General features: G+C 36.0%; 2 protein-coding genes across 2 annotated transcripts; both read left to right on the top strand.

The window, feature by feature from the left end:
- Positions 1–3: 3 nt before the first annotated feature.
- TAS2R8 (taste 2 receptor member 8) lies at positions 4–2023 on the top strand. The gene has a single exon (XM_016924797.2). It carries the CDS (start codon positions 18–20, stop codon positions 945–947), a length of 930 nt encoding a protein of 309 aa, XP_016780286.1. The 5' UTR covers positions 4–17; the 3' UTR covers positions 948–2023.
- A 186-nt stretch (positions 2024–2209) lies between these two features.
- Positions 2210–9580, top strand: TAS2R7 (taste 2 receptor member 7). Its single transcript, XM_016924796.3, has one exon. The coding sequence runs from the start codon at positions 4434–4436 to the stop codon at positions 5409–5411; it is 978 nt and encodes a 325-aa protein (XP_016780285.1). The 5' UTR covers positions 2210–4433; the 3' UTR covers positions 5412–9580.
- The last annotated feature ends 18365 nt before the right edge of the window (positions 9581–27945 follow it).

Raw genomic sequence — 27945 nt, 5'->3', positions numbered from 1 at the left:
TTGTTCTCTCTACAAACATGTTCAGTCCTGCAGATAACATCTTTATAATCCTAATAACTGGAGAATTCATACTAGGAATATTGGGGAATGGATACATTGCACTAGTCAACTGGATTGACTGGATTAAGAAGAAAAAGATTTCCACAGTTGACTACATCCTTACCAATTTAGTTATCGCCAGAATTTGTTTGATCAGTGTAATGGTTGTAAATGGCATTGTAATAGTACTGAACCCAGATGTTTATACAAAAAATAAACAACAGATAGTCATTTTTACCTTCTGGACATTTGCCAACTACTTAAATATGTGGATTACCACCTGCCTTAATGTCTTCTATTTTCTGAAGATAGCCAGTTCCTCTCATCCACTTTTTCTCTGGCTGAAGTGGAAAATTGATATGGTGGTGCACTGGATCCTGCTGGGATGCTTTGCCATTTCCTTGTTGGTCAGCCTTATAGCAGCAATAGTACTGAGTTGTGATTATAGGTTTCATGCAATTGCCAAACATAAAAGAAACATTACTGAAATGTTCCATGTGAGTAAAATACCATACTTTGAACCCTTGACTCTCTTTAACCTGTTTGCAATTGTCCCATTTATTGTGTCACTGATATCATTTTTCCTTTTAGTAAGATCTTTATGGAGACATACCAAGCAAATAAAACTCTATGCTACCGGCAGTAGAGACCCCAGCACAGAAGTTCATGTGAGAGCCATTAAAACTATGACTTCATTTATCTTCTTTTTTTTCCTATACTTTATTTCTTCTATTTTGATGACCTTTAGCTATCTTATGACAAAATACAAGTTAGCTGTGGAGTTTGGAGAGATTGCAGCAATTCTCTACCCCTTGGGTCACTCACTTATTTTAATTGTTTTAAATAATAAACTGAGGCAGATATTTGTCAGAATGCTGACATGTAGAAAAATTGCCTGTGTGATATGAAATCTTAGCTGTATAAATGGAATTTAAGACCAAATCTTCTCTAACAAAAAATATAATTTTCTTAATAGTCTATCCTCATTTTTCCCCAGTTATCTCATTTATTTTGGATGCATATCTTTAAATATTATTAGGACCTAGTAGCAAACTACTGAATACATCTTTTCTATCCCTTTACAACCCAGAAATGCTCATCTTTACACTCCCTTTCCTCGAAGAATTTCAGAGCTCATGCTTCTCTTCTTGTCTCCTCAACGCAAGTGTTAGGCATGTATTGCCTAGTTAAAGTCTTTTTAGATTTTACTTTGGCTCATGGTAAAGTGGACCTGAGCTACAGTAACTGGTTTCTCATTTTTCTTTGTCATACATTTTTATTGCCGCTCCTTAATTGTGCTCCTTTCATGGCTCTGCTGAGTCACCCCCATTTGGCTTATTGATTAGGAACTCAGATGTTCTCTGGTCTGTCTTTGGTTTTCCCGAATAATGATTTCCATGGTCTCCTAGGTAATATTTTCTGGTTGACCTTATTCCGATGATTTCTATTGATTTTCCTTGGAATTAAATTTCCTCTCAAACAACTTGCTTTTCATGCAGCACCTAGGTGGGAATCGAACCCATTCAAGTGCCACCCACCAAGGGGTGTTCCTAAGCCCTCTTCACAATCTGGATAAAAGAATGGGGATAACAAATATCAGTCAGATTGCTCACTCAGGTTCTTTTCTCTAACCAGACCCTGCAAAGGTTTTCACTCAGGACTTAACAAAAGAAATAAATTGGGAAGAAAATAGCGTATACCATGGAATAAGCACATACTGTCACTGGAAGAAGAAACGAATGTTTACCAAAAATACAGATAAATTTTTATTAAAAAAAGGAAAATAAGTCACTAAAATTTTTAATTTTTCTGTGAACATGAAATCCATCCTCACTATAATATTATTGAAACGTTTGGTCTGGCATATCTCAGGTTGTGTATGTACTAATATGGCTGCACATTATTGCTTTTACTCCCATTACTTTCTGTTTAATTCTGATGTATTTCAATCTACTAATTTCCTTTTATTATAACTAAAATACTAATTACCGGAAAATTATCAGTTGTTTGTCTTATTATTATGTAAAACTCACTCTGTAAAGTACTAATATTTATAGCCCTAGGTATATAAATTTTATGAACTATATTTCTAATATGCTAGCTGTGTATGTTACTCTTTGTTTTACAAGACACAAGAATTCATGTTCTCTTGATGAAATATATTAATGTATTCTACAAAATACAGGTAGATTTTATACTAGGATGAACTTTATATTTTTCCTAAGGTTTAAGTGAAATAAACGTTTTATTGAATTAGTACTTTTGGGAAGGTTTTACCCCATTAGGGTTAAGTTTTTTTCTTCCATATTTTGTTTCCTGCCTCTCTAATGTTTCAAGCATCTCTAGTGACCACAGTGACTGGGGTTCAAAGTAGTAAGCTTTTGACAAAATGCTCTCTCATAGAACTTTTTTTTTAACTATATATTCACATAACTTCACGCTATACAACATTGGTATTCATAAAATCTACATTTATTTCCAAAACTAAACAAAAAAAAGTCTAAAAATTATTTGAGAAAATACATCATCATAGTTCCCATGAGCACTTCATTTACCAGGATAAACAGTAGGGTAAAAATGATGAGTCTAGGCCAGGCACAGTGGCTCACACCTGTAATCCCAGAACTTTGGGAGGCCAAGGCGCACGGATCACCTGAGGTCGGGAGTTCAAGACCAGCCTGACCAACATGGAGAAACCCGGAATCTACTAAAAATACAAAATTAGCCAGGCATGGTTGCACCTGCCTGTAATCCCAGCTACTTGGCAGGCTCAGGCAGGAGAATCACTTGAACCTGGGAGGTGGAGGTTGCGGTGAGCCAAAATAGCACTCCAGCCTGAGCAACAAGAACGAAATTCCATCTCAAAAAAAAAAACAAAAGAAATGATAAGTCTAGGTCAGGGATCATATCCAAGATCGTCCTATCATAGGTGATGTTCCAGTTGCCTGTGAACATGGCTACATAATCATGCAGATTGTCCAAAAATTAAGGCTACATCTCTGGAATGACGGTTTGTCCTTTAAGGAAGGATAAGAGAAGACATGCATTCCCAGGAAGGTGTGAATACCCAAGAACTATTCTATGGAACCCCATGTAGTAAAGCGCTTCTCAGTAACTCTAAATTAGAGAAGCTATTTCAAACTAAAAATTCATCTCTAGAGATGTGGAAAGTTTAATCTTCAGTCTCCTGCTAGAAGGGTTGAGGATCTAGATACTCATGCAATTTGTATGGAGGACAGTGGAGAGAATGAAATACAGAATTTTACTATCTCCTCTCTCATGCATACAACTACCCTTGAGAACATTTTTTAAATTTTTGAAATCTTTACGAAAGTATAATTGGTATAAAAAGAACCGCATATATTTAATGTATACAATTTCAAACACCCATGATATCTTCACCACAAACAAGGTAATGGACATATCTAATACCTCTCAAAGTTTCCTTGAGAACATTTTAAGTGAAAATGAAAAATTTAAGGTAATCAATAGTCTTTTTTTATTACAGGTCCTCTACCTTATTATATATAACATTGCTAAGTAACCATTAAATGTCATTTGGTCAGTAAGACAATATGTTGTATTAAGAGACACTATGCCATGTAATTGTTCATCTGAACAGCCAAAATAATGACCTAAAGTTTCTTTGGAATCAAATAATCTACATTTAGTGTTAACTTTTTAAAGTTCCTGAAAATATATAACTCTCACTATGGAACCAAACTTTGGATTCTTTACTAATTATCAATATTAACATTCAGAAAAATAAAGATTCTTCAAGAAATTTCCATTTTTGCCAGTTTTATACTTGCTACCAAATTCTTGATGTTCAGGTTGCCAGAATGGAACACTCAATCTAATTTGAACTTCAGTACTTCCTGAAAGCACTGATCTTAAGTAACCAGGGACATACACTAAAAAATTATTCATTTTTTTACCTGTAATTCAAGTTTAACTGAGTGTCCTGAATTTTTAGTCGCTAAATCTAGCAACCCTATTGAGGTTACTAGTATACATCACAAATTAATGAATCCAAAATGCGTACACCTTAGCCTCAGAAAGACAATGCAGGACCATGAAAGGGAATTGGCCCAATTTGCATCTTAGTAAACAGTAGCTCAGCCTAAATTAACCGTATGTGGAAAATTACAACCTGCTGAGTAGGTAAATGGGCATACAGTGGCCAGGCCAAGGATCGCCAAACACATTGTTTGTCAAGACTAATTAGGATTTAACGAAGATAGCTCCAGTCTTCATTTATCATTCCAATCTCCATCACAAAACAGACTACAACAAAGAGGTAAAGAAAACTACATCAAAATCTAAGAAGCAGGTGTGGATGTCAAACTCCATCAGGTCAACTAGAAACTAATTGCATATTTCTGTATTTAAACATGGCAGATAAAGTGCAGACTACTTTATTGTTCTTAGCAGTTGGAGAGTTTTCAGTGGGGATCTTAGGGAATGCATTCATTGGATTGGTAAACTGCATGGACTGGGTCAAGAAGAGGAAAATTGCCTCCATTGATTTAATCCTCACAAGTCTGGCCATATCCAGAATTTGTCTATTGTGCGTAATACTATTAGATTGTTTTATATTGGTGCTATATCCAGATGTCTATGCCACTGGTAAAGAAATGAGAATCATTGACTTCTTCTGGACACTAACCAATCATTTAAGTATCTGGTTTGCAACCTGCCTCAGCATTTACTATCTCTTCAGGATAGCTAATTTCTTTCACCCACTTTTCCTCTGGATGAAGTGGAGAATTGACAGGGTGATTTCCTGGATTCTACTGGGGTGCGTGGTTCTCTCTGTGTTTATTAGCCTTCCAGCCACTGAGAATTTGAACGCTGATTTCAGGTTTTGTGTGAAGGCAAAGAGGAAAACAAACTTAACTTGGAGTTGCAGAGTAAATAAAACTCAACATGCTTCTACCAAGTTATTCCTCAACCTGGCAACGCTGCTCCCCTTTTGTGTGTGCCTAATGTCCTTTTTCCTCTTGATCCTCTCCCTGCGGAGACATATTAGGCGAATGCAGCTCAGTGCCACAGGGTGCAGAGACCCCAGCACAGAAGCCCATGTGAGAGCCCTGAAAGCTGTCATTTCCTTCCTTCTCCTCTTTATTGCCTACTATTTGTCCTTTCTCGTTGCCACCTCCAGCTACTTTATGCCAGAGACGGAATTAGCTGTGATTTTTGGTGAGTCCATAGCTCTAATCTACCCCTCAAGTCATTCATTTATCCTAATACTGGGGAACAATAAATTAAGACATGCATCTCTAAAGGTGATTTGGAAAGTAATGTCTATTCTAAAAGGAAGAAAATTCCAACAACATAAACAGATCGGAAGAGAAACTATGCTTTTCTAGGACAAACAAAGATAAGGTGTTTCTAAATTAACTTCAGTTCTTGCATTAATGTTTTATGTGATTAATTACTCCTAAAACTTAATTAGTGTATCTGTAATTGTAATGTAGGGAATCTTATGTACAGCTGGCTGGATCTCTTTATCTCTGTCTCTGTTTCTGACTCTGTCTGTGTCTCCCTGTTTCTCTCTTCTGTAACTCTTCCTTTCTTTAGAGTTGCTGTTTTTTAAAACATGTTTCAGAGCAAATAGAAATTAATATCCTAATATCAACTATCAAGAGTAGAGGGCATTTTCATAGTTCTAAACCATGTTTCCAGATGCAAAGTTGTGTGACTAATTCAAAACAACTGTAACAGCATCTTGCTGTTATTTGCATCTTTATGAAAAGCAACTAGTTCCTTCTCATAGTCCTCGTTAGATGGTTCCTCTTGGATCATCCAACAAAGCTCTACTTTTGGGAAAGACTCAATAAAGTGACAGTTCTTAATAAATGCTGTGGAATTCTATGAATAATCTTATAATCACAGAAAAGGTATATATTATGGCTAAATATATTCTCACAGTAAGTTCAAAGATTATTTGAGAATTGCAGATCAATGAATGAAGGACAATCTTTAAGTAAAAGTGAGAAAAATTATGTAGAAAATGTCTATAAAATAAGAAGCCTAAATTGAACTATTAATTATTTATCGAAGAAAATTTCTCCACAAAAGACGTATGTCCACGGACTGCACCAGGCAGTGATTATCAAGATGCTGTGACAAGACATTCAATCAAAAGCTAATACATGGTTATGCTAAAATGTCAAAACTCTCAAAGGCTATATTGCCTCAATGTAGATCATCTCTACATTCCAGAGAAATATTGTTTGGATTGTATATAAGACATCTTTTTTTAAAGGGTTCAATGATTCTATTTCAGTAATTTGTTGAACAACAGAACATCTGTAAGAATATAGAATACATTAACAAACACTATCAAGCAACCTGATCTGATATTTATGAAAGACTCCATAAAAGGAAGAGAGAACACATTCTCTTTTCAAGCATATATTGAATATTCTCCAGACAATGCCATATGTCAGGCCACAAAAGGAAATATGTATGTGGGACATACCATCAAAAGCACATCATTCGAATTGCGGCAAAGATATTTTAGGGTGATCAACCCTGTACTAACCAGCCTAGAGTAGCCAGGAACTTTGTGTACAAAAAGGAAAATATTTGTAAATAAAGAGAGAAAAAAAGTTTTCATGGTTAAACATGATTATTTGTATTACAGTAAAAACTTGTAGAAATGTTTTATTAGAACAGTAACCCAGAGGTTCGTTGAATCCATTTAGAACAATTCTTAATAACTTAATTGAACTCAAAATAGCTCACATGGTAGTTAGGTCTTTTCATCTTCCTCTTGAAAGCCTCCTTCAAAGAAAGAAGAGAAAAAGAATGAAGTTTGAAATGACATCATAAACTCAGTAGAGGGTCATTGACAAGTCAGAAACAGGGGGAAAAAATCATTAAGCATAAAAGTTTTCTTTGAACAACAAAATTGTTGGTTGACTCACTCAGTTCTGCCACTTCTTTGGTGGCAGAATTCATTAGCTCTCTCATGTACTCTGGGCATGTATTATATCCTTCCTCCTACACAGAGTCTCTCCCCAGGCCATTAGAATGGACTTCAATTTTTTCATGTAAACTGTGTGTGACTAATGGTGGCTTTAAATTTCACTTACTCTGTGACAAATTAGTGTTTAAGCAGTTATCAGGACTTGAAAACTAAAGAATGAAGCATTTGTGTTTTAATTGAGAGTGGCAAAAGAAAGAAATTGCAATGATACATTCACTGATTGACTATAATAATGTAGGCAAATTTTACATATCTTTATGCTTCAAATTAGTTATATGTCAAGGGAGCTATTGCTCTTGCAAAAATGAGAGATTTGTGTTATTCAATCATTAGCCACTGGTTGTAGAAAGATTTAGAGAAAAGCATTTACAAATAAGTACTGTGTCTATATTCTGCTGATGTTCAAATGCTAATTACAACTCTGACACAAGAGATTCTAATGTGAAAATGAAGGAGATGGTCCATATTTAACATTATTGGGCCAAGTATGGTGGCTCATGCCTGTAGTCCCAGTACTTCAGGAGGACGAGGTGGGAGGATATCTTCAGCCCAGGAGTTGAAGACAAGCCTGGGCAACATGGTGAGACTCCATCTCTATAAAAAATTTTAAAATTAGCTGGGTGTGTTGGTGTGTGCCTATAGTCCCAGCTACTTAGGAGGGTGAGGTAGGAGGATAGCTTGAGCCCAGGAGGTGGAGGCTGCAGTGAGCTGTGTTCACGCCACTGCACTCCAATCTGGGTGACAGAGGAGGCTTGTCTCAATCAATCAATCGATGTTATTATTGAGAACCACTAAAACTTTCAGATTTTGTAATTCTCTTTTTCCCTTTGGGACTCCCTAAACTCAATTTTGAGAATGTTTGAGAATTTTGAGAATGTTTATTAAACAAAAAAGAAAACTATGGTAGCTTCTGAAGAACAAAGAAAAGAACACATCCCTGAATAAAGGTTTACCTTACTCTTGAAAGAACTCTTCAGCAACAGTACTTAGGATTTTAAGAGAAAAAAAAAATGAAAAAGAAGACAAATTTAAAACATGATTTGATAAAACCCCAGCTGTGAATTTCTAGAAAGACACTTAGGTTTAGACACAAGAGATTTAAAAATGCCTAAGAGAGCTTTAGGGAAAAAAAATTATAAAGATTTGGATACAATAAACCAAAATTTCCCAAAGTAGAACCCTAGTCCCAATCATTGACTCTGAATGAGGGGTGACCTGTATTTTAAAGGATTAAGGAATGGAATAGAAAGAATTTAATAGTGCCTGCTTAGCATCAAAATTTTGATTAAGTACAAATTTAATCAAAATTATCAATATTTTTAAATGTTCAAGAGTTTGATGTCAAGGAAATGCGATATCTAGATGAATTATAGAATTATAGAATTCTATTATAGATTATAGAAATGAAAAATATAGATTTTCCGTTCAATTTAGATGCCCTGGTTCACACAAACAGAATCAACAACTGAAAATCCATATACATTAGAACGGCAAAATTACATCATGAAGACATTGACTTAAGACTTAGGCCGAGATTTTCAGAGAAGTATCTGCAATCAGTGAAAAATAGAAATTAAGGTTTCCTCTTCTTTTATTGACCTACTCTGAAAATAAAGTGCTTAATTTCTGAAAGGGTCAATCTAACTCTAGTATTTTCCATGCATTTTAACCCCGTTATCCATTGTATTGTCCCCATTTCCTCCTCTTGCCATCATCTATGCTCTGAGCAGAGCTCAGGGTCACCAAAGCCTTTGAGAGCAGGACTAGCAGCACCTTGATGGAAGCCATGGTATCCATCTCCCTTGATGCTGTAAGAACCTCAGACACAGTCCTTTATGGGTTGGGGTTGGGGACTTCTTACCCATATCTAATTGTCCCTTTGCACATCATTCAGACTTGCTGAGCTGGTTTAAAGGGCTGGTCAAGCTCCTCAGAGGAAAACCATAAATTTAGTAAGGCTCCTGAAAACAATTGTTCATCCTCGTCAACTATTACTTATACGTATTAATAATTGTCTTTCATTAATTAACATTCCACTCAGAACTATGATTCTCTTTTCTGTTACCATATTCAACATGGTTCAAGCTGTCCAAACATCAATTACTTCTGGTCCCTTTCCTATAGAATGAGCCAACACAATCATCAGGAAATCAAAGGCTAAAATGACAGAAATGTAATCACAAGATGAAAGAACAATAAGGCCTTGAGAAAGATTAGCATAAGTTATGTAACATGGCTTGGATAAATGAAAGCAATTGCCAGTAAGAGACTAAAATCAACTTCAGACTCAGAAAACTATAGCTATTCAGAATGTGCTTGAGTTCATGATTTGAATGGACTGTGCAATCTTAACACTAAACATAATCAGAATAATCAGTGGGTTGGAAAACAATATCATTCAAGAATCACTGAGTGAATTAAGAGTGTTCAGCTTGGAAAGAGAAGAATGTGAGTAAGCATGATAGTTCTACCTAGTTACATAGAACAAACAGTAATCTTGTTTGTGTAGTTCTGGAAGATACAAAAAGAGCAATTGATTTTAAAAGGAGGATAATTTGTTGATAGTATAAAATAATTTGTATAATTATTTAAGTTATCTTAAATAATTTTGAATTTTAAATTTATTTTTGCTATCTTAAATAATTTTAATTACTTAAGAATAATATTAAAATAAATTTCTTAGAATTATTAAAACTTGAAACAATTGATTGAGTTATCCAGGGATAATTAGTTTCTTATTCCTGAATGTGCTCAGGCACTAAGTGATCTATAACTAGCATGTTAAAAAAAAAATAAGTTGAGACTCATTGGAATAGAATCACTGTGTCCAACTATCTCTTTAAAATATAGGTAATGAAAGAAAGGATTCTTTTTCCTCTGGATGAAAATTTCATATTTTGTTTTTACAATTTTGTGTTCCCTTCTTTACATCTTCAATCTTCACTAATTCTGCTACCTATAGCCAAAAAATTCTCAAGTTTCCGTTAGCCTAAAAAAAAAGTCTTCCATAAACTTTCTAACTTTCCTAACCTATTGAGTTACCCATTGTTCTTACTAAAACAATTGCTCACTTTTAAAAAAGTGTCCTGAAATTACTCTCCCTGGAGGTCGCAGCTTGTCTCTGATCAACAAACTTAGTAATATTTTCTTAGACCTTTTGTCCTTAACCTCTTTAAAATTTTGTATATTACTATATATTTCTTCCCTCTTACAGTTTTTTTTCTTTTGACTTCTGTAACACTGAAATCTCTTGATTATTTTTACATCTTTTTTGTGTCTGCTTTACTGAATATTCATTTTTAAATTATTACCTACAAGATGGGGCAGGTACCACTGTCTACTTACCCGGTATTAATTTTTACCATTTTCTTTGCAGAAACCCAATACTGATCAGGGTGGCAACATTTCCTGTTTATAAATATGTATTTTCAGATTCTTTTGCTGCTGGGGGTGACAATGTGGTGTAATTCCAGAAAGTTAGAAGTTGGTTGAAGTCTACTGGATGGTGCTCCTGAGAGCCACTTTACATTAGGGTGGGGAGTGGAGGAAGAGCAGATACCTGTGGCATAATATTTGACCATTTACCATTTTTATTTTTGTTTCTCACTGTCTGAAATGCAGACACACTATCTTAAATCTTAACGGCCATCTTGCAATATGGGACCACAAGATGATGGTGAATATCAACACGTTTTGTATGGTAGAAATGAAGATAGAAAGATCCCTAATTCCTGATAGCATAACTAAACTTCCATACCAGCCCTGGCTTGGGACATCTTGTTGCTTAGAAAAAAATAATTGGTTAAGTTGCTAGTAGTTAGAAATGCAACAAAATGAATGCAATTTCCAGCTGACCCTTCAAGTTTCTAACTTTGACCTTACAGATATCAATCATTTTCATCATTTCAACTGTCACATCTACAGGAATCATTCTTGCAGTAGACTCATTGTTGGGGTGGAATGCAAAACTTTATGTGTGCTGCTTAGATGACTAGAGGTTAAGAAAACAAGAAGACTGGGAAGCACAACTCCTTATTTTCATGACTCCTTATTTTATAGGACTAGTCACTATTTTTTATTTTATTTATTTATTTATTTATTTATTGAGACAAGGTCTCACTCTGTTGCCCAGGAGGCTGGAGACTGAAGTGCAGCATTGTGTTCATGGCTCACTGTTGCTATCGTTTCAAAATTCTTATGTTAAAATACTACCCCAATATGATGGTACTAGGAAGTGAAACCTTTGGTAAGTGATTAGATCACAAAGGTGGAGTCCTCCTGAATGGGATTAGTGCCATTAGGCCAGTACATACAAATTCAAATCATCAGCAGTAAATGGAGCATTCACGTCTGCCTGTGGAAATCAGAGAAAATTTCATAAAGAACATGGCATTTCCAAAGAAGTAATAAATTAACAGTTAAACATCAGGTAGATAGCTGAATGATGAGTGTATTTCAGGAAATGTGTAAAGGAACAAAAAGAGTGAAAGGACATATCATATTTGAGACCTTGAATATAGTTCAGTATTTCTGAATTATAGTGTCTTAAGTTAGAAAAGATTTGAAGTGAAAGGAGAAAAGATTGGATATGTAGGCAGGGACCAAATGATAAAACCAGATGACAAAAGTTGTGTGTGCCATGCAAAGGTGGTGGTATTAATTATACTTTATGGAATGGGAGATAATTAACATATATCACACAAAGAGTAAGCTCATTAGAGCACCACATTTGAAAGATGACTTTTATGACTGTTGAGAACAAAGTAGACTACTGCAATTCCCCCAAGAAATACACAGTGATAATTCAAATGAAGAGAAATACTAAATGAGATGTTCCAGAAGTAGAATAAAGATGATAGAATGAAAAGGCAAGTAAATAGAGTTTTCTGGGATTAATTTTATATTTTGGTTTATACAACTAGCAACATTAGAATTCACCAAGATGGGTAATCAAAAGAATAAAAAAGCAGATTTGGAGAAAAGCTTAAGGCTGCTGGATAACAGTCATGTGGAATTTTCTAGTGTCTCACATGCACCTGGAAAATAGGTGTTCAACCAACATTACAGGAATAAATATACTGCTGTGTAGCTCAGGATTCGGCTTGGGGTGAAATATTTACTTTTGAGTCACAAATGTATAGGTGCTTAAAGCCGTAGCAGTGAATGAAATAAACCCCAGTGTGTAAGTTAGACAAGAAAGGAAGAAGACAGTTAAAGACTCCCCTGAGAAAACCAAAGGTTAAGATACAGAAAAAATCAAGGAGCCCAGGGTGGGGATGCTATCAGAAAGTACTTAGTGACATCAACAGAAGAAGAAGTTAATTAAGATTAAGAATGAATAGCAGGCATTGTGAATGAGTAGCACAAAGTCTGCAGAAGAGAACATTATGATATAAAAGTAGAATTGGATCAAACAAGAAAGCTTTTATGGAAAGTACAACTAGAAAAGCACAACTGAAATCCACAGTAGAGGCAGAAAGAGGCAAAAAATATTCACCAGAAAATCAAATAGCATGTGTTGCGGACTATGTAAATATGTAGGACAGACAGTATGCAGTGGAATGTTGATTACAAGTCAACAATTCAAAGCCAGCCTGCTTGGGTTAAAATCGTGACTGTGTCACTTCCTAGTCACATAAACCTGGGAAAATTACTCAGTCTAATCTGGCCTCAGTTTCCTCGTGTATAAATTAGAAATGGTAATAGAGCTCACTTTTTGGGTTCTCATGAAGACAGCGTCAAAATATGAAAAGGTCATTTAGTAAATGCTCAAAATTAATGCTAGTTATTATTATAATAAATATGTTTCTAGAATGCAGTGGGACAGAACATAGCATAAAAATTGTAATGCAATAACAGAAAGGAACAGAGAATGGGCAGCCAACATATAGACAATTTGGCACAGAAGCAAAAATGAAAGATTAGTAGAAAAAAATTTTCCTAGCTGAGAAAGTCACATGAAGACTGAAAGAGCAAATCAATAAAAATAAAAGTCCAAACTAGTTACATCTCATGAAAAATTTAAAACTACAAATATAATTATTGTCATGTGCCACATAATGACATTTCGGTAAATGACAGATTGCACACACAACAGTGGTCCCATAAGATTATAATGAAACAGAAAATTCCTGTTGCCTAGTGACATTGCAGCCATCCTAACGTCATAGGACAATGCATCACTCACCTGTTTGTGATGATGCTGGTGGAAGCAAGCCTACTGCATTATCAGTTGTATAAAACTATAGTGCACACAGTTTTTTATAACACATAATATTTGATAATAACAAACAACTGTTACTGGTATATGTATTTACTATACTTCTATGTATTTACTATACTTCTTATCAGTATCTTAAAGTATACTTCTACTTATAAAAAGAAAGTTAAGTGTAACTTCTGCTTATTTAAAAAAAAGAAATTCATTGTAAAATGACCTCAGGCAGGTCTTTCAAGAGGTATTCCAGAAGAGCGCAGTTATCCTAGGAGATGGCAGTTCCTTGCTTGTTATTGCCCCCAAAGACCTTGCAGTGGGACAAGATGTGGAGGTGGAAGACAGTGATATTTGTGACCCTGACACTGTGTAGACCTAGGCTAATGTGTGTGCTTGTGTCTTAGTTCTTAACAAAAAAGTTTAAAAAATAAAAAAAATTAAACAATTAAAATTTTTATAAAAGAAAAACTTATAGAGTAAGGATATCAAGAAAGAAAATATTTTTGGACAGCTGTACAATGTGTTTGTGTTTTAGCCTAAGTGTTACTACAAAAGAGTCAAAAAGTTTAAAAAATGATCAATAAAAAAATTCATAGTAGGCTAAGGTCAATTGATTACTGAGAAAAGATAATTTGTTAAATAAGCTTAATGTAACCTAAGCATACAGTGTCTATAAAGTCTACTGTAATGTACAGTAATATCCTAGGCCTTCACATTCACTCACCACTCACACATTGACTCACCCAGAGCAACTTCCAGTCCTGCAAGCTTCATTCATGGTAAGTTCTTGACAGTAAGTTCTCCATTCATGGAAAGGCCGTGTCCCCACCCAAATCTCACCTTGAATTGTAATAATCCCCATGTGTCAAGGGCAGGTCCAGGTAGAGGTAATTGAATCATGGGGGTGGTTACCTTCATGTTGTTCTTGTAATAGTGAGTGAGTTCGCACGAGATCTGATGGTTTTATAAAGGACTTTGCCCCCTTTTGCTCAACACTTCTCTTGCCCGCCACCATGTAAGATGTGCCTTTGTTCTTCCTTCACCTTCCATCATAACTGTGAGGCCTCTTCAGCCACCTGAAACTGTGAGTCCATTAAACTTCTTTTTCCTTATAAATTACCCAGTCACAGGCATGTCTATTAGCAACGTGAGAACAGACTAATATAATAAATTGGTACCAGGTCGTGGGGCACTGCTGTAAAGATACCGAAAATGTGGAAGCAACTTTGGAAATGGGTAACAAGCAGAGGTTGGAACAGTTTGGAGGGCTCAGAAGAAGACAGGAAAATGTGAGAAAGTTTGGAACTTCCTAGAGGTTTGGAGTACTCAGAAGACAAGAAGATGTGGGAGAGTTTGGAACTTCCTAGAGACTGGTTGAATGGCTTTGACCAAAATGCTGACAGCGATATGAACAATAAGGTCCAGGTTGAGGTGGTCTCAGATGAAGATGAGGAACTTTTGGGAACTGAAGTAAAGGTCACTCTTGCTATGCAAAGAGACTGGTGGCATTTTGCCTCTGCAATAGAGTTCTGTGGAACTTTGAGAGAGATGATTAAGGTTATCTGGCAGAAGAAATTTCTAAGTGGCAAAATGGTTCAAGAGGAAGCAGAAAATAAAAGTTTGGAAAATTTGTAGCCTGACAATGCAGTAAAAAAGAAAAACCCATTTTCTGGGAAGAAATTCAAGCCTGCTACAGAAATTTGCCTAAGTAATGAGAAGCCCAATGTTAATCACCAAGACAATGGGGAAAATGTCTTCGGGGCATGTCAGAGACCTTTGCAGCAGCCCCTCCCATCTCAGGCCCAGAGGCCTAGGAGGAAAAAAATGGTTTCAGGGGCTGGCCCGAGGGCCGCCCTGTTGTGTGCAGCCTAGGGACTTAGTGCCCTGCATCCCAGCTGCTCCAGCCATGGCTAAAAGGGGCCAAGGTACAGCTTAGGCCATGGCTTCAAGGGGTACAAGCCCCAAGTTTTGGCAGCTTCCATGTGGTGTTGAGTCTGCAGGTGCACAGAAGTCAATAACTGAGGTTTGGGAACCTCCACCTAGATTTCAGAGAATGTGTGGAAATGCGTGGATGTCCAGGCAGAGGTGTGCTGCAGGGGCTGGGCCCTCATGCAGAACTTCTGCTAAGGCAGTGTGGAAGGGAAATGTGGGGTTGGAGACCTCACACAGAGTCCCCACTTGGGCACTGCCTAGTGGAGCTGTGAGAAGAGGGTCACCATCCTCTACACCCCAAAATTGTAGATCCACCAACAACTTGCACCATGTACCTGGAAAAACTGCAGACACTTAACACCAGCCTGTGAAAGCAGTCAAGAGGGAGGTTGTACCTTGCAAACCCACAGAGGCGGAGCTGCCCAGGGCTGTGGCAGCCCACCTTTTGCATCAGCATAACCTAGATGTGAGACATGGAATCAAAAGACATCATTTTGGAGCTTTAAGATTTGACTGCCCCATTGGATTTTGGACCTGCATGGGGCCTGTAGCCCCTTCACTGTGGGCAATTTCTCACATTTGGAATGGGTGTGTTTACCCAATGCCTGTACTGCCACTATATCTGGAAAGTAACTAAATTGCTTTTAATCTTACAGGTTCCTAGGTGGAAGAGACTTGCCTTGTCTCAGATGAGACTTTAAACTGTTGACTTTTGAGTGAATGCTGAAATGACTTAAGACTTTGGGGGACTGCTGGGAAGGTATGATTGGTTTTGAAGTGTGAGGACATGAGATTTGGGAGGGGGCGGGATGATATGGTTTGGCTGTGTCCCCACCCACATCTTACTTCGAATTGTAATAATCCCCACGTGTTAAGGGCAGGCTCAGGTGGAGGTAATTGAATCATTGGGGCAGTTACCCTTATGCTGCTCTCGTGATAATGAGCGAGTTCTCACAAGATCCAATAGTTTTATACGAGGCTTTTCCCCCTTTTGCTCGGCACTTCTCTTGCCTGCCGTCATGTAAGAGACGTCTCTGCTCCTCCTTTACCTTCCACCTTGACTGTGAGGCCTCCCCAGCCATGTGAAACTGTGAGTCTATTGAATCTCTTTTTCTTTATAAATTACCCAGTCTCAGGTATGTCTTTATTAGCAATGTGAGAACATACTAATACAGTTCTCTATATAGGTGTATTGTTTTTTAATCTTTATACTATATTTTTACTATACCTTTTCTATGCTTAGTGTGCACAAATACCACTCTGTTACAAGTGCCTACAGTTTTCAGTGCAGTGACATGCTGTACAAGTTTGTAGTCTAGGAGCAATAGGCTGCACCATATAGCCTAGGTGTGTAGTAGGCTACGCCACCTAGGTTTTTGTGAGTACACTAAATCATGTTCACACAATGATAAAATCACCTAACAACACATTTTTCAGGCGTATTTCCATCATTAAACAATGCATGACTGTATTTTATTTTATAGAAGTATCCAGGTAGTAGAGAGAGGTGGGTACAGTTATTCACAAGGAAATAAAATTCAGGCTTGCCTAATAAACATAAGAAACAATAATATATGACACATAAAGTTAAGGAATTGTACACTAAAGCTAGGAGATGCCATTTCCTAAATGTGAAATCAGCAGGGGTGATGTGTTTGGTGAAAAGTATCAATTAATACAAACAACTTGGAAAAAGATTTGGCAGTAGGTACTAAAGCCGAACATGCCCATATTCTATGACCTAGCAATTTTTGTTCCAGAAATAGACACAACAGTAATGTAAGATATGTGCACTAAAAAAGTGCATGATTATTAACAGTATGATTTGAAATAGCCCAAATTAGAAATAACTCATATGCCTGTCAGCAGGAAAATAGATGAGTAAATTGTAGTATAGTCATAGAATGGAATATTATATAGCAATGAAAATAATAACACTACTCCTACCATACTCATAGAAAATGCTGAGTGAAAGGAACTGAACTGGGAAGAGTAAATATTATATTGTTACATTTTACATAAAGTTTGAAACAGTAAAACTAATCAACATGAAAGATATGTGTACAGGCAGTGGAGAGTAGTATCTGAGAAACAGTACAAGGGATTCCTTTGGAGTGTTATAATATAATATAAAATATTCGTGTATGACTTAGTGAGCTGGACTGCATTACATAGATGTGTTTGCTGTATAAATATCTGTAAATCTGCATAGTTATAATTTGTACATTTTTCTAGAGGTATATTACATTTTAACAATATTTACTTAAAAATTATTAATTACATGATATACATTTGTGTACACTATATAATTTTTTTAAACTTTGTTAGTAAGAATATAGGAAGCAGCCATTCTCTTATACCTTTGGGGAGTTCAAATTGATGTAATTTTTGGAAGGCGAGTTGTACAAACTATCAACATGTAAAGTGTACCTGGTGTTTTATCCAGAAATCTCAGTCTTAGAATTTATCCTGCAACTATTGTTGCATAATAGGTAAATAAATGAATAAGAAATTTTATTGCAGCACTGCTTATAATAGCAAACTACTGGTAACAATATAAATGTTCATCAAATTTGTTAAATAACTTATAGATCACCAATACAAAAAATATATAATTCAGTTATTAAAAAGAATTCAGGAGATACAAATGTGTGGTATGCATATGGAATTATATCCTAACTATATTATTAAACAAAAACAAAGATTAGTATGATCCCATTTCTACATAAAAAGAATATATATACACATATATATAATGATTTTTTCACTCAGCATTTTGTTGACTGTAGCAGTAGTGTGTTCATTTTCATTTTTATTAATAGCAGTGATCATTTTCCTTAATATAAATTGGTGCAAAACTAAGTGCAGTTTTGCCATTACTTACTTTTGCACCAACCTAATATATGCATATATATATGAGAGACAGATTTGTGTTCAGAAAATATTTCAAATTACAGACAAAAATGTTATTAGTGATTTATTTCTGGAAATGAAATTGTGGTGGAAGTCAGTAAGACTTTTTCTTTTTATGCTTCTATATTGTTTAAACATTAATGATAAGTTTTAACATTTTTAAAATACTGTTAAAAATGAAGACCCTAGCCAGCAAGCTGTAGTCTAATAAAATGAAAAAGAACTGCCCTGCAATTTGCCTTAAGCCTTAACTTCCCACTTCCTCATTTGCTTCTGCCAGGTTCAGATCTTGGCCTTTAAGCATCACTTGAAGTCTAGTTTTTGCTCCAGTAAACACTTGACACCTTCCTTTCTATCATCCAATAATTAAATTGTTTAGCCTTTAATTCCACATGGCTCTATGAGGCTTTGACCTTTACCTGCTTTCACTGATAATTGACCTTCATTTTACTCCTTAAAGCCTTCTTCCAAATGTAACTTTTACCTTCACCACCTGCTCTTTAGAATTAATGAGTCATGATCTTGATTTTAATATTCACATGCCCAAACTTGAGACTAACAATATATGCCCAAAGTATTATGTAAGCCCTTTTAGCCATCTTATTATTTAATCTAATCCTGACAACCTTGCAAAATAGGTACTATTATCATTCCAATGTTGTCAGTAAATAAATTGAGGTATAGATTATATTTATCTCTATTACAAAGCAGCAGTAATCAAAACATTATGGTGCTGACATAATAACAAGCATATAGACTAATGGGACAGAATAGAATCCAGAAAGAAATTCATGCATTTATATTCAACTAATCTTTGACAAGGCTTTCAAGAACACACAATGGGGAAAAGGATAATCTCTTCAATAAATGCTGTTGGGAGAACTGGATATCCACATGCGGAAGAATGAAAGTAGACACTTATCTCACACCATCTATAAAAATGCACTCAAAATGAACTAAAGGTGAGATCAGAAACTGTAACACTACTTTTAAAAAAAACATAGAGGCCAGGCGCGGTGGCTCATGCCTGTAATCCCAGCACTTTGGAAGGCCGAGGCGAGTGGATCACAGGGTCAGGAGTTCAAGACCAGCCTGGCCAACATGGTGAAACTTGGTCTCTACTAAAAATACAAAAATTAGCCTGGTGTGGTGGTGCACACCTGTAGTCCCAGTTACTCGGGAGGCTGAGGCAGAAGAATTGCATGAACCCAAGTGATAGAGGTTGCAGTGAGCTGAGATTGCGCCACTGCACTCTAGCCTGGGTGACAGAGCAAGACTCTGTCTCAAAAAAAAAAAAAAACCCATAGAACAAAACAACTTCTTGACATTGGTCTGGGCAATGATTTTTTGGATATGATCCCAAAAACACAGATGACAAAAGCAAAAATAAGGAAGTGAGCCTACATCAAAATAAAGACTTCTGCACAGCAAAGGAAAATAATCAACAAAGTGAAGGAAACAGCCTGCAGAAAGGGATAAAATATTTGCAAACCGTGTATCTGATTAAGAATTAATATCCCAAATACATAAGGAACTCAAACAACTACCTAGCAAAAAACAACCCAATAACCCAATTAAACAATGGGCAAAGGACCTGAATAGACATTTCTAAAAATACAACATACAAATGGCCAACAGGTCAATGAAAAGGTGCTCAACATCACAAAGCATTAGGGGAATGCATATCAAAACTGCAGTGAGATATCACCTTATAACTATCAGAATGACTATTACCAAAAGACAAAATAAAAGTTTGAGCAAGGAAGTGGAGAAAAGGGAACCCTTGTACACTGTTGGTGGAATTGTCAATTAGTACAGCCATTATGGAAAACCATATGGATGTTCTTCAAAGATTTTTGAAAAAGAAGTACCATATAATCCACCAATCCCATTTTTGAGTGCACATGCAAAGGAAATCAAATCAGTATGTTAAAGATATATCTGTAGTCCCATGTTAATTGCTGTTCTAGTCATAATAGCCAAGATATGGAAACAACCTAAGTGTCCGTGGATGAATGATTTTTTCAAAAATGGTACACACACACACACACACACACAGGAATAGTATTCAGCTTATAAAAAGAAGAAAATTCTACCTTTTGCAACAGCATAGATGAACCTGGAGGACATTATGTTAAGCAAAATAAGCCAGACACAAAAAGACAAATACTGCATGATCTCGCTTAAATGTGGAATCTAAGAGTCAAACTAAAAAATCAGAGAGTAGAATGGTAGAAGAAATGAAGAGATATTGGTCAAAGGGACAAAGTTTCAGTTATGTGGATGAACAAGTTCTAGAGATCTAACATACATTGTGGTGACTATAGTTAATAATACTGTTTTGTATACTTGAAATTTGCTAATAGAGTAGAATTGTCTTATCACAAAACAAACAAAAGGTAACTATGTGAGATGATAGATATATTAATTAGCTTCATTGTGGCAATCATTTCACAATATATATGTATATCAAAACATTAAGTTGTATATGTTAAATATACATAATTTTTATTTATCAATAATACCTCAGTAAAGCTGGGAAAAAAAAGCTGGAATATTTGGATTCATCAAAAGACATCATAAACACACACACACAAAAAGATACAAAATGGGAGCACTTTTTTTTTTTTTTTTTTTGAAACGAAGTTTTGCTCTTTTATCCACCTGGTAGAGCCAGAATTATGGTGGAGAAAGAGAAGCACTTGCCCTGGGTACAAAATTTCAGGGGGTGTCAAAAACCTCAGTTATCAACAACAATGCTCTGTATTTGTTTGTTTATTATTTTTATCCATAATTTTAATGCAACATTTAACAATCAAAATTAACACAGAAAAATTCATAATTAGCAAAATGTTGAAATTTTAAATAAATACCAGTGCCATACTGTATTAGATACTACAAATATTTTCATACTATCTATATTGAAACTAGAGGCAAAAGGGAAAATATATTCTCCTATATACATGTTTTTATATATTTTTAATGACTATTTTATTGTAGAACAGTAAAGTAATGGGAAAATACACTGAAAAATTGAAAAGTAGGTATATTGAAACTTTCAAAATTATTTTTAAGTTTAAATTTTTTTTAACATCACAAAAACATAATTTGTTATAATTTTAATTTCCTGGCTTTCATGGAAGCAAATACATCATAATACTTTTAAGATGTCTTTCTCTGATTGTCTTGTTTTCAGTTAAGAGAATTGCCATGTTTGGATTCCTCAAGGATCCAGAACTAGAAATACCATTTGACCCAGTGATCCCATTACTGGGTATATACCCAAAGGATTATAAATCATGCTACCATAAAGACACACGTATGTTTATTGCAGCACTATTCACAATAGCAAAGACTTGGAACCAACCCAAATGTCCATCAATGATTGACTGGATTAAGAAAATGTGGCACATATACACCATGGAATACGATGCACGCATAAAAAAGGATGAGTTCGTGTCCTTTGTAGCAACATGGATGAAGCTGGAAACCATTATTCTGAGCAAACTATCGCAAGGACAGAAAACCAAACACTACATGTTCTCACTCATAGGTGGGAATTGAACAATGAGAAGACTTGGACACAGGGTGAGGAACATCACACACTGGGGCCTGTTGTAGGGTGGGGGGAGTGGGGAGGGATAGCATTAGGAGAAATACCTAATGTAAATGTTGAGTTAATGAGTGCAGCAAACCAACACGGCACATGTATACATATGTAACAAACCTGCATGTTGTGCACATGTACCCTAGAACTTAAATTTAAAAAAAAAATGATCACAGAATGCTATTCTAAAATATGTACATGAAGTATAAAACAGACTAGTTCCTTTTTGCTAATACTTCTATGAGCATCTCGGAATGACTCCATGAAACTCTTGGTTTAATTTTCAGCTGGGTAGAGAATTGTTAAATAAACTCTTAAAGCATCGAAAAAAAAAAAAAAAGAAAATCGCCATGTTTGATGATTTCACTTGACCAAATGATTAAATAATTTTTAGTTAACTTCAGTTTATTGCAACTTATTTTACAAGTTGCCACTGGGACACAGGCTGAAAGCTGCCCTTTCTCTTATGGGTTTGTTTATTTATTTATTTTTATTTTTATTTTATGTGAGGGGCAGTGGGTGAGGTGCAGGGTGGGTGTGAAAGAGTGATTCCCCTTCCCCAACCCTGCAGCCTCTGATTGCAACTCCCTTGACATGGACAGCACCCTGCCTTCAGCTGACAATTTCTGATCATTCCCACTCCTTTCCCAAATTCTGCCCCAGCCTCTCTCTGCTGAGTTGGTTCTCCGTTTCAGAAAATCTCCTGGGGAAGTTTAGTCTGTCTTTGCTAGGTAGGCCACAGCTGCTCCATAGAAAACATGTACCTTTCATCTACTGCGGCTAGGCATGCGGTTTCTTCTCAAATGCTGCCTTCTACTTTGCTGCTGCAAAAGGGTTGTTCAGCCAACCACTCGAGGATATTTCCCTCAGGGGTAATTTCGACAATGATTAACATCCCCAAATTCCAGAGAGCCATATTAAGCTCTTGAGCCTCTCTTACTAAACTGTCAGTGAGAAGGAAGCATTTTCTTCAACTCATCTCCATGGGGAGAGAGGAAAACTGTCACAGTATTCTCACCACTTTTTCCCCAAACAACTTCTCTCTCTCATCTCCAGTATGCTCCGTATATATTACCTGAAAGTACGTAGGGCACATTAGTTTTAAATAGGTTTTCAGCCACATGGTTTGCAAGTCCTGCTCAGGACATCTAGTACTTTGTTTGAAAGGTAAGCAGAGTTAGTTTTAACCATCTAAGGGAGTTCATAAAACCGAGAGTGTCATTTTAATATTATTACATAAGTATGCTTGTACTTTACCTCTATAGAAACATGGCAAAGAGAATCACCTAAGAGGACCCACGTTTCCTCATAGACACTATACAACTTGGAATGCCAAACTAAAGCCTGTATCCATCCTTCTACCATAAATTCTCGAGCATTTTAGGAGTTAAAATTTCAACAAGCCTCACCTGTTGTCTTTCTGAAAATTCTCTGGGCATTACCATAGACTAAATTATTTAGACTTTAGGGAACGTACTTCAGTAGGAAGAGAAGGTTGCATCCCATGACGCAATCAAACCCAGACATAAGCAACATGATATCCAGGGATTTACTAGAGGTTTAGAAGATCAAAGAAGCCAAACTATTATAAAATTGATGGCAAGGGAATCAGGTTAGAAATTGGCCTATGGGAATTGTAACAACCTGCATTGACGTGACATAGATATTAGAACTAAGAACTGAAACCACCTGCATTAATATGACCTGTTTATTCTGAGAAAACTTAGTCTGGGAAAAATAAGCCTGTAATATTAATAAATCACTTCACTTTGTCCTTCAGGAAATTCTTGAAAATCAACTTTTCTTAGGCAACAGTCTGTTCACCTGGACAAATAGCTTATTTAAAAACATTCATGGGCCAAGTGCAGTTGCTCATGCCTGTAATCCCAGCGCTTTGGGTGGCTGAAGCAGGATAAGGAATGGTTGAGGCCAGAAGTTCAAGACTAGCCTGGGCAACATAACAAAACCTCAAATCCTCATCTTTTAAAAAAAATAAGAAATAAAATAGCCAGGCATGGTGGCACATGCCTGTAGTCCTAGCTACCTAGCCCTCAGGAGGCTGAGGTGGGAGGATAACTTGAGCCCAGGAGTTCAAGGCTGCAGTGAGCTATGATCATGCCACTGCACTCCATCAGTCTGGGTGACAGAATGAGACCTTGTCTCAAAAACCAACAAACAAACAAACAAGATTAGCTTCAGGACCCTCACTTTGATATGTCCACCAGTTCTAAATTATTATGCCATGAAATTTGCCCAAGTGCAATCACTTCTCTATCCCGAAAGACCTTTCTTAAATCATTTGAGCCCATCTTTTAATACCTCCCACCTTGAATTCTTTCTTCTGAGATACTGCTAGAACTCTCTTAAGATGAAAAGATTCTCTCATTTTGGAAAGGTCAGTAGACAGAAACTTTCAGTGATTCTTTGTCGAAAGTTTAATTTCCTCTATGCTTTCTCCTTAGGACCCAGACAAAATTACTTTTAGTACAAAGTTTAAATATTTTCCAATTCTACATCGTAATTTCTTCCATTTAGTCTAAACTTTTCATTTTTAAAAATGTATACATCAGGAAAGAGAATAAAGGGAAAGATTGTTTTGACTCTTTTTTTATTATACTTTAAGTTTTAGGGTACATGTGCACAACGTTACATATGCATACATGTACGATGTTGGTGTGCTGCACCCAGCAACTCGTCATTTAACATTAGGTATATCTCCCAATGCTATCCCTCCCCCCTCCCCCCACCCCACAACAGGCCCCAGTATGTAATGTTCCCCTTACTGTGTCCATGTGTTCTCATTGTTCAATTCCCACCTATGAGTGAGAACATGCGGTGTTTGGTTTTTTGTCCTTGTGATAGTTTGCTGAGAATGATGGTTTCCAGCTTCATCAATGTCCCTACAAAGGACATGAACTCATCATTTTTTATGGCTGCATAGTATTCCATGGTGTATATGTGCCACATTTTCTTAATCCAGTCTATCATTGTTGGACATGTGGGTTAGTTCCAAGTCTTTGCTATTGTGAATAGTGCCACAATAAACATACGTGTGCATGTGTCTTTATAACAGCATGATTTATAATCCTTTGTGTATATGCCCAGTAATGGGATCACTGGGTCAAATGGTATTTCTAGTTCTAGATCCCTGAGGAATCGCCACATTGACTTCCACAATGGTTGAACTAGTTTACAGTCCCACCAACAGTGTAAAAGTGTTCCTATTTCTCCACATCCTCTGCAGCACCTGTTGTTTCCTGACTTTTTAATGATTGCCATTCTAACTGGTGTGAGATTGTATCTCATTGTGGTTTTGATTTGCATTTCTCTAATGGCCAGTGATGATGAGCATTTTTTCATGTGTCTTTTGGCTGCATAAATGTCTTCTTTTGAGAAGTGTCTGTTCATATCCTTTGCCCACTTTTTGATGGGGTTTTTTTTCTTATAAATTTATTGGAGTTCATTGTAGATTCTGGATATTAGCCCTTTGTCAGATGAGTAGATTGCAAAAATTTTCTCCCATTCTGTAGGTTGCCTGTTCACTCTGAAGGTGGTTTCTTTTGCTGTGCAGAAGCTCTTTAGTTTAATTAGATCCCATTTGTCAATTTTGGCTTTTGTTGCCATTCTGTTTCTTCCCCTAAAATAACATTAAAGAAGGAGGTAAGAGTCAAAACAATCGCTTTTGGTAGGCAAGGACTTCATGTCTAAAACACCAAAAGCGATTGTTTTGACTCTTACCTCCTTCTTTAATGTTATTTTAGGGGAAGAAACAGTAATAATTTGAGATTATTATATTCAGGGCATCCTGGTGTTATTCAACAGCAAAGTGAGCAGTGGTTTACTATGGAATTGAAAGATATGGGACAAATATACATTGCTAAGAGCAACAATTAAGACAATAACCAAGATCAAAATTTCTACTCACCACTGTATCCAAGAGAAAGCTGCTATTGAAAAGATTTGCAGAGGTGTGGGTGGTCAGCCTAAGTTTGGATAACATTAAAGAGCTTCCTTATGATTTCTTTCCTTCTGCTAATAAGCTTTTTCCTTAGCTCTGCCTTCTAGTGCTACATATTTCTCAGACTACTCTTTTCCAGGCGGGCACTCTTTTCTCTTTTTTGGTCATCCACTGGTTCAAACTCAGTTGTTTTCTTACTGGTACTATAACTGGTCCTAAATTTACTGTAAATTTATATTTACAGTAGTGGCTAGAGTCATCCCTATTAAAAATTTATTTTGTCTCAAAATGGCTCATAGGACCATGGCTTCAGCACTTTTCTGGGAACAAGCACTGTTTCCACTTCTCTTGTTTCTTGTTATTTGTTTTTGCTCACCACACCTCAGCTTGGAGTGTAGAAGTCTAAAAGAAGGCACTTAAAAATAGTTTCATGAGCAAATATTTAAAGTGATAGATAGCTCAATTACAATGATTTGATCTTAGAAAATTATTTGAATGTATTTGATTATCATATATACTTTTAAAATATGTACATTGGTCATGTATCAATAAAAAATTAATAAAAGTCTCACAAAATCCCCTACAAACATTATTACAACTGAAATATTTAAAGTTTATTTTTTCTTTTCTGTTAATGGCATTCATCCTACAGTCAATGCGTATTTTAAGGAAGCTAGCTGTTTTTCAATATTAAAATTATGTGACATTAAAGTGATGTTGTATCTTACAATAAATGAAATCATAGAATTGAGGAAGTACATATGTACACACCACTGCCATTCTCCCTGATGCGATAAGCAAAAACACTTGCTTCCACTAGTTTATTGGATTTAAGAATGATCACCTTGCTAACTGTATCAGAATTAGGATTAAAGTAATGTAACCTCAAAAATGTAAATTTTATTCCATTTATTCTACGAATAAAATTTTTTTTTGTTTTTGCTAAATGAGAAAAAATGCATTTGCCTTAGAGAAACAAGCTTGGAGAAACAGAAGAGTTACTCTCCCAATATGTACTTCTGTCTAGAAGTATAAAATATTGAAGAACAGGCAGGTCCAGAAACAGAAAAGCTATAAATTCAACCACTTAAGGCATGAGAGCATCTTATTGTCTAAGCTGGTAACGTGGAAGAATATTGATTATTTCTCAGTGTATGTTGTTTAAAAATGGAGATTTAATAGTAACTGAAATAGAAAATATAAATTTTTCACAATTTGTACCAGTCACCATGGCTTTATTTTTTAAACAAATATTATAAATAAATATTACATATAAAAATTTCAAAGTCATTGTTAGGCATGTGTTTAATATGATTGACATAGAAAAGCTTTAATCTGCTTTCCTTTCTTCAGTTCCATTAGAAGCTAACATAGGGAAATAAAATGGAAGGATATTTAAAGAGCAAATGGCTTTTATTTTCTGCGTGTCAACGCCTTGACATCTGAGGCCTTGCTCACCCTGGAGAGACCATCCTTCCCAGGATTAGCCAATTCTTAGAGTTAGCAAACAATCCATCCAGTGAGCTTGCTTTACAAAGGCAAATCAATTCAGTGTCCACACCCTACAACCAGCTCCTTTGGGCTCTCACACTCCAGACCGCTATCCACCTGTCCTAATCACCCCAGGGTCTCAGACAACCAGCAACAGTCTCTATACCCCAGAGCCCACTGAAACAAACTAGCTAATCCTTAACCTTCTTATCCTGCATCAACCATTCCTTCCCACAGAAACCACAATAGAAGATCTTGCCCACAGTCCTCTCCTGCTCCCTCTGCCTCCTGACTGTCATGGAGGCTTCCATGTGTAAACACCCACAGCATGACATGGTGTGTCCCATTCTCTTGGGATCTGCAAATAACACACTATCTCTTCAATGGTAGTCATCTTCTGACGTGTTGGTCTTACCATACCTAAATAATAATAATGCTTATATTAAAACATGTATATTTAAATATGGTATATATTAAAAATTATTTGTTATAGCAAAAACATTATAGCCATTTACATGGCCCCCAGCAGAGGAATGCTGGAGTTAATTCTAATATATCTATTGTATAAAATCCTAAGCAGCAGTAAAAAAAAAGGCAGTTCTTTATAAATTGACGTGGAATTACCTCCAAGACATATTGTTAAGTAAGAAACTAAAGCTGGATCACAATGCATATGCTATGATGCATACTTTATGTTTAATTAAGTACACAAAATAACAGTATATATTTATAAATGTTCTTAAACATAAAGGCACCCCAAAAGGCCTGTTCAGATAATAAACCAAATAGATTAT

This window comes from Pan troglodytes, chromosome 10, assembly GCF_028858775.2.
Source record: "Pan troglodytes isolate AG18354 chromosome 10, NHGRI_mPanTro3-v2.0_pri, whole genome shotgun sequence".
Taxonomy (NCBI): domain Eukaryota; kingdom Metazoa; phylum Chordata; class Mammalia; order Primates; family Hominidae; genus Pan; species Pan troglodytes.
This window is presented reverse-complemented; position numbering and strand designations above follow the sequence as displayed.